At 44.5% G+C, this 8,204-nt stretch overlaps 1 protein-coding gene across 4 annotated transcripts in view; it reads right to left on the bottom strand.

The window, feature by feature from the left end:
* Positions 1-881: 881 nt before the first annotated feature.
* Positions 882-8,204, bottom strand: part of GABRP (gamma-aminobutyric acid type A receptor subunit pi) — a 30,155-nt gene continuing 22,832 nt past the window's right edge. For 3 of the 4 annotated variants that reach the window (XM_064161634.1, XM_064161636.1, XM_064161635.1), the window contains 2 exons: positions 7,953-8,146; positions 5,170-7,044 (listed from right to left, as the gene is read on the bottom strand). In XM_064161634.1, coding sequence (XP_064017704.1) covers positions 6,742-7,044; positions 7,953-8,146 — 497 coding nt within the window. In that variant the 3' untranslated portion in view covers positions 5,170-6,741. Of the gene's footprint in view, positions 954-1,154; positions 1,327-2,379; positions 2,551-4,095; positions 4,268-5,169; positions 7,045-7,952; positions 8,147-8,204 lie in introns of those variants that run through there. The other variant, XR_010306377.1, reaches the window with a different exon arrangement.

Below are 8,204 nucleotides of genomic sequence, written 5' to 3'. Positions count from 1 at the left end.
GAATTGTTCCAGAATTAACACTTCTGACAAACATTTATCTTTGACCAGAGGGTTTAAAAGAGACCCACTATGCTTTTGCTGGCTTTCTCTTGGGGTGGTTTGGGCACCCATGAGTTATACAGCAGTAGGAGATGGAGGTTGAGCGGACTGAAGGAAGTTTCAAAGGACAGAAGGCAATGCTCGAGACAAGCTCTGAGGGGCAGCATTTACCACTGAAAGAAGGGCCGAGAGTACAGGCATTGCCTCTTGCTGTGGGATTTCCTGCTGACCTTGGAACTTGGTGTGTTGCCTATGGACAAAGAGGACTCCATCAAAGAATCCTGCACATTGGCACCCCATGGCTTTTGAGCTGGCGCCTCAAGTCCAAAGAAGTAATCTCCAGAGACGATAATTAATCTAAATGCTGAGAGATTAAAAAAAGTAAACAAATTAATGATTGATCTCTATCACAAATGCTGAAGACCATGTGGACCTGAGGCTTGTCTAAGGATGTTTGAAGCTCCTGTCTTGAGATAAGGATGGTGCAGGGATTTGGGTTGGATTTGCCAGTTTCCAGAAGCCCAGTGCTAGCTCTGTCCCCATAACTATCCTGTTGTTTCTGAGGACCACAGTCATGCGTAGTTCATCTGCGATGGCCCTTACCTTTGCAAGTTTGTTCCTAATTAAAGGTATGGAAACCAGAAAGAGCATGAAAAGTGAGGGAATATGAATGAAAAAGGTGCATGAACATGAATGAAGTAAAGGCCTGAGTCTGCTTAAATCAGTAGCCAGATTGTTACTGCCTTCAGTGGGCTAAGGATCTCACCATGTGCTTTTAGTTTGGCTGGCTTCCTGTTTGAGTTGGCAGGGCAAATGTGTTTGTCCCTGTCCAGCAGGGCGTACCTTGGATTGTTTCTCTGTCCAGGCTGATGAAACGCTCTTCAGAGTCTCAGTCAGCTCCAGGCACAGCATGGCTAGAGATGCCAAACACAAACATCTTGCATGCACTCAAAGTCATAATGGTTTTACATTAAATGCTCACCTACTTGTGCTACAACCCATGTCTGGAAGCACAAGCTGTCTTGAGGAGCTGTTCTGCTCTTATATTTGTCATTACATTTCATGACAGCTGACACAAACCTAAATCTGCACTAAAGAGGCAGAGAGTTTTCTACCTCAGCTTGTAGAAAATAGCAGTGAAATGGTATCCATTGGTGCTGCAGGAGTAGATTGCTCTTGTTGCATTGTCAGAGCTGAAGGATGCTGCTGTCTTGCACTGTCGTGTGCTGAAACACCTTGCAAAGGGTGCCCCATTCTGGTTTCTGCTTTTGAGATGGGGGTTGTGAACTGCAGGGAAAGACATTACCAGGACATTGCTGGGAAAATCTGATCACAGAATCAAAGAATCAGTCAGGGTTGGAAGGGACCAGAAGGATCATCTAGTTCCAATCCCCCTGCCATGGGCAGGGACACCCTACCCTACATCAGGCTGGCCTTAAAAAACACCTCCAGGGATGGGGCCTCAACCATCTCCCTGGGCAACCCATTCCAGTGTCTCACCATTCTCATGGTGAAGAACTTCCTCCTCATGTCCAGTCTGAATCTCCCCACCTCCAGCTTTGCTCCATTCCCCCTATTTCTGCCACTACCTGATAACCTAAAAAGTCCCTCCCCAGCTTTTTTTGTAGGCCCCCTTCAGGTATTGGAAGGTCACAATAATGTCACCACGGAGCCTCCTCATATAAACTTCCAAAGTTTTGTTGCCATTGTCAGGGAAGTGGAAGTAATTTCTGTATGTAAAACAAGGTACTGCATATGGGCATATGTCTCAAACTGGATAAACCAAAGATTTTGGACTGGTGAGAGGACTTGGTCCTTCAGCAGTGCATAAGAGCCATCTGCATGGTCTGACCCTACCTGTGGAGCTTTAATTCTGTATTCTCTGAAGTTTAAGGATTTGTTTTCTGGGGATCTCAATGCAATTAAAAGAATATCATACTAAGAAAACTATACATGTTTTGTAATTTAGTGGAGCTGATAAAACACTGACACAAATACAATTCCCTCTTCTGGTACAGGTTTGGATAAAGAGAGGGACTCTTCAGCATGACTGAAAATAAAACCCTTACAACATACTGAAAAAAACAAAACCAGATGAATTCTGGATTCATGGCCTTCCAGAGTGCCAAGTTCTCAGATCATGCCTCCATACACTTCAGAGCTAAGCAGATGCAGCTGCTCAGCAGACAGCTGCAGACATTTCCTGGTAAAGACAGGAGCCAGAATCTCACAGTGATGGTACACCCTGAATCTGAAAATCTGTTTCAAAACTGCTAGTATACACACACCTCTGCTTAAGATGCAGGATGTCCCTGCAGAGTACACTGACATTACACAAACCTCTTTCCTTCTGGAGGAGAAACATGACAGCTCCACATCTAGAATTAATTTGCGTCCTCTTCACAGTCTCTCATTTCACAGTTCATAACTCTGCTGTTCCTTTAGCTTGCTAGCAGGGATGGTCACCCAAATGTTGTCTTGTTGTTAGCAGTCACAAGTACCTGCACTGATCTGATGAAGAAAAAAAAGACATAATGCAGATTGTTGTGCCCAACAAAGCAGCTTGCAGTTCAATACTGAATTCTGCTGGTGAATTGCTAAGGAAGAGAATTAAAAAGAGTTTCAAATCACAGGAACTTTGAGGAAAAGTGCTAAGACACAGATCTCAATGGGGAAAGAGAAAGAAAGAAAAGGCATCATATTATTCATTACAGGTTTAACACCTCAGATTATTAAGCAGCTCATTGTCTGATTCCAAGTGTAGCCACAGGCTGTAATTTAAAGCAGCTTTTATTCATTAATGAGTAGAAAAGTTATGTCAGTGAGAATTTGGAAATAACCTGTGCCAATTACCAGCACTAATCAGCCTTTCCTTGTAAAGACCTGGCTTGCTGGCTCACTGCGGCTTGTGATGCTAAATACAACAAGCAAATGAGAGTCGTTTCTGCTACCAATTCAATCAGTAGGTTTGGAATGGAATTAGCCTTTTAAAATGCCTTTTAAAAATGCAGAGTATTCCGTAGAGCAGATGGTAGTGTTTGCATACACAAATACCTTTTGGAGATCATAATGTAAACCATATGCTTGGAAACAATAGGATTCCTGAGCTGAACCCTTCATCCTCCTGAAAATGAAAAATAACACACTCCAAAGCTCAGGCTGGCTGCTGGTGCAGCAGGACCAGCTCCTCCTCATGCTGGAGTGAAGTGGGCTTGAGTTAGGGGAGAAACACAGAGAGGGACATAGAAGGAAGCAGGGAAGTGTTGGGATCTACTAAAATGTGGCATTTCTCTATCACTCACTGCTACACTCTTAGACATGCTTATGTTAGCTCTAAAGAAGGGCTGCAAAGGGGCTGTTAGCCTGGTTTAGCTCTCCTCTGTAGTGCAGCTCCTTCATATTTTAAACTGGATAAATTAATCTTCATAGTGCTTGATGTTGCTGTAGTTGGACTGCTTTTTGTCCCTGTGCCAGCCAGGGTGATTCTCCATAGCACATTATGAGGCTTTCTGTCCTGTAGGTTGCACCAGATCCAGGCATTTGCATCTGCTGAGATCTCAGGTTACCCGTGTTCCCTGGCTGCTGCTGGCTTTTCTGTGCTAATGCACATCCACAAGCATTCATCCGCAAAGGCTTAAGTAAGCGCAGATGTTCTAAAAAGAGAGAGACTCCAGAAGCTGCAGCTTTAGGAAGTACAGTAAGGGACAGGTTACAGCAGACCAGAACTGTCTCAAAAAGCCAGCCAGTCTTTTCCTCCATGCATTCCCATTCTGCCACTGTGTTTGTGTGCCACAAACAACCTGCCACTGTGATGGAACAGTAAACGTTAGGGAGAACTGGCCTGTGGTGTGGCCAGATTCATGGAGCCAAGTTCCCTCAGCTATACAGCAGATGTGGTCAGTGGGAGGTGAAACAGCTCCCAGCTCAGGAACCATCAGCCTAGAGGCTCTCTCAGAGGGTGAGCTGCTACTCAAACCCCCTCCTGTTCCCTGTGCCAGGCTGAGCTCTTGGCAAAGCAGAGCTGTGTGCAGTGCTTACCTGAGGCTTAGTTCTTACCTGCAGCTTATGTGTTACACACCAGCCCTTTGTGAGGAGGCCTGGTTTTCAGCTGGCATTTTTTGTTACACACCGGTAACACAGAAGCTGTTCTGCAGTCCATGCCTATGAGGTTATGAAAGTCTCATCTTGAATTCAGTGGTGCTTCTAGCTTGTGGTAGACACAAGACACCTGAAAGAGACAGGAGGGGTCATGCACTTAATCATCCTTGCTTTTCTAGTCTCACAGTGCTTATCAGTCACTGCCTTCTACCCAGCATCACGCGGGAAGACAATAACACCAGTAAAAGGACTCCAGGCTGCCCCAGCACATCAGGGCAGCTAAAATGACTTGCTTCTCTGTAGGATGTAGTAGCCAAAATTAATTTTTCTCCCTCTGACATGCCTAATGTACCTGCAGTAGGATCCCAGCTATATGGCTTGCTTACTTTGTCTCTTACTTTCCTTGTCTGATCCTTGCTGAGCATCAGTTTGACCAATGAAATGGCTTTAGGACCCCTCTGTGTGCACCCCACTGAGGTCAGAGTTAACATCCTGTGTTAGAGCAGAGCTGTACTGGGAGACAGTCATGTGTGAGTGGTAGTGAAGTGAGATCCATCAAAGACAGATATAATGATATGTAGGAGCAAATAAAACTAGAGTCCATACTTTCTAGATTTTAAGAGTTTCTGATTCCCCTGGCCAAGCCAACAACTAAGAATATTCTCCTCAGGGAGTGGAGAAAACCTCTCCTTGCCCTACTACCTTCTGCCCCTCACTTCCTTCTTAAAGGTACCAAAATCAGCAGTAAATGAGACTAGGCAGAGCGGAGGCTTTCCAAGACAACACGATGTTCACTAGGCTGATCCAATAAAAACTGTTTTGCTGCAGAGAGGTTTAACTTAAAAGAAGTCCAGAGCAACATCAGAGCAACAAAATTATAAGGAGAGCTGCATCTAATGAAAGCAAGCCCTGTGAGTGGCAGGCTGCTGGGGTGCACAGGGAAACTCCTTTTGTTAACACTCGTGTTTGGCCAGCACACTAGGGTGGTTCAGTTGTGTTTTAAAGAACGAAACTGACGCAGAAAGAAGGCAATGATTTTTTTAATAGAAGATCTCTCCAGGGGGTTGTGTTCATATCACTAACGTTCACTTTATTACATTTTATGGAATGGACTTTAAATGCCAGTATATACAAGGCAACATTTCATTATTGGAGTTGGTGTTTATTCACTTGCCATTGTCAGTCTGTTCCCCTTTGTCTTCTTGTGCTGCTCTTTGTAAAATCTACGATTTATGAATATGTGCTTCAGATCCTTCCCAATACAGCATGGTGAAGTGGTTCAATAAAAACTTATTAAAGTAAAAAAAATAAATCTATAGTTTCACATGCCTTGCCCACCTTCTGGAGGAGCCCCCAGGAAGAGCCTTACACCAAGCAGACACCGTGTGCAAGAGGCTGTAATATAAGCTAGATGCTGAGGGGCCTCACTCAGCCAGAGCTCCTGCAGAATGGCAACCACTGAGGGCAGTTAATTCTGCCTATATAACTGCAGAATTACACCTTCAGAATCTCACAGCTGCATAGACCAAAAGTGGTGGCAGGAGAGGGGGACTTGGGCAATATGCCATAAAATGTTCATTTAAAAATCAGGAAATAAAGACTTCCAGTAGCCTTAAGTACATAGCACTAAATGGTATTTGGTTCTCAAACCTAAGTTTGTGTGCATCACATTTCATGTATTTTTAAAACAAAGCTCTCACTCCTGCTGATTGCAGGAGAAACAGAGCTGACTGGCAGTTTCCAGAGCCCACCTAGAATCTGCAGAAACTTGGTGTTTCAGCCTAAAACTGAGAGTGAAGGCTGATCTGGGTCATTGTACCTCAGCCCACAGGTGGGCTTCTCACCCAGCAGAACTGCTGACTGGCCACAGCTGCACAGCCACACAAAGAAGGAGAAGGCAAATTGGTCACTCTTGCCCAGAGCACTAAAAGCTGAAGGAGGCACTCTCCAGGGTTTGTGAGGAAGTCATGGAAGGTGGTAGAATCTGTTCAACTGCAGCTCAACAGACAGAGTGTAGAGATGGGTCACAGAACAGTTTTGCTGCCTGTATTTCTTGGTCCCAAATCTCATAAAAAAATGCATTGGCTCTGGGACAAGGTGTCACGCAGCAGCCGTTCCTCTGTGCAGGTGTGCTGCTGCCTTCAGGATCCTCTGCTTCATGAGAGAGCTATTCAGACAGCAATCATGGTTCCTCTATTCCTGTTGTCTCTGGCAAACAAAAGCTACAGTTTTGCATCCTCTTGCAGATCTAAACTACAAAGTTCTGACCTGCTTCAGACTACTCAGATAATTTTGCTGCCCGTAGTGCTCTGTGGGCTGCTGCATGCAGTCCTACATACTGAACTGCAGCCAGGCAAAAGGGGGGGTGCTGGAATGAAAAGCAGGAACAAGCACAAGAGCCCAGCACTGCCCCTCAGCTGAACGAGCAGTGGTCCAGAATCAGTGTTGCTTTGCATTGTGCATATTTCACACATGATTCCGCTTTGTTCCTCAGGACACATAACAGAGCAGTTTGCCCACACTGGATTCACTGAGGCTAGACACCAATACCCACTGCAAGATTCCTCTCCTGCTGATGTGGGAGAACGAAGCTACTCATTTCTACTAGAAATATAAGTAATAGGCCCAATAAAACACATTGACCACCATGAAAAACAAAGGGAAAAGGAGTTTAGAGTAGTGGTCTATATTGCTGGGGTTCTGAATTGTGAAATAACCAATAATCCTGTGGATTTTGTTTCTCAAGACACATTTGATTTTCTCACGAGTTTTCATGGTCAGGTCACTGCAGTTAATGTTATCACTGGAGATCTCAATGCTTGAAAAGCTGATTTTCTGTTTATAGCTGGTGAGGATGTTGGCAATGTTGACTTCTTCCATTTCCTTGGTAAGGTCATTTGCAAGCCCCTAGGAAATGAGAGTTAGTTTTAGGGTTTGTCTTCTGCAGAGCAAGAGTGCTTTAAGGAGACTGTAAGGATAAAGATAAAAGAGCAGGGCTTCACAAATGTCCATGCCAGTGTTCAGACATGCCTTTCAGCTGCTGGCTGGTTTTAAGAGTCAGAGGGCTGCTTGTTTGCCTGTTTTTACCACTGTATTTCTAGAGCTGTTTTAAGATCTTTGAGCAAGTCTCAATTTATGTCACTGAGCAACCCAACATTTTTCTTCTACAAGACATCCATCTCTTCATGTCTACACTGTAACTTAATGGCTGTGTTAATTCATCATTGAGGTGAGAAACCTCTTTTCCCTCTAGATGAGGACAGTGGACAACCACTGAACTACACTCATACTTAATTTCTCACACTGAAACAGAGCACTGTTTTTCCCAGCATCTACAGAACACTATAAGACTGATGGCTGATACTGTAGGGGTCCACTTCTGTCTGGCAGAGGAAATGACCTTCCAGATGAGTATCTCAATCAGAGTTATTCCATCAAAGAGCAAGGAGGTGTGTTAGGCTGCTCTTTGGCTGCATTTTGGAAGGAATAGAGGTGTTTCATGCTCCCACAGGACCTCAGCTCAGAGCTACAGACCCAGTTCTAGCAGTAGGCCAAAGGGCTTTCCTAAATGTGGTCCTGTTACTCTAATGTGACTGTCAGCTAAAGCTGCTTTGTAGAAGTCTGCGTCAGGGACACAGCGGTCTAGTCCAATTCATGTATCTGTGGTACACATAACCTTACATTTGTTGACCACCAGGAGAAGCAATTGTTACTGCACCCATAGCAAGAAGACTGTTTGCCTTGGTCAGTTAATGGAGAACTAATTCATTGTTGAACTGAGATAACCAGGCTTATTAAAATAGAAAATGCTTTACCTCCTGAGTTGTTTTAGCTGCACACTTTTGTGATGAGCTGTAGTGAGCCACTGCATATTCCACAAGGGCACCAAAGATGAAGGTGAAGCAGATGCCAAGGTAAACATCAATGGCCTTGATGAAACAGTTGGTTTTTGAAAGTGAACTCCGTGAGCCGATCATCAGAGTTGTCATGGAAAGCACTGTTGTTACTCCTTGGAAAGCAGGAAAGGAAAGACCACCTTTTGTGGACATTCTAAAGGAGGCTTGGCC

The sequence above is a fragment of the Pogoniulus pusillus genome, chromosome 22 (genome assembly GCF_015220805.1).
Source record: "Pogoniulus pusillus isolate bPogPus1 chromosome 22, bPogPus1.pri, whole genome shotgun sequence".
Lineage (NCBI taxonomy): Eukaryota > Metazoa > Chordata > Aves > Piciformes > Lybiidae > Pogoniulus > Pogoniulus pusillus.
The sequence above is the reverse complement of the archived record's forward strand: the minus strand, read 5'-3'. Positions and strand labels throughout refer to the sequence as shown.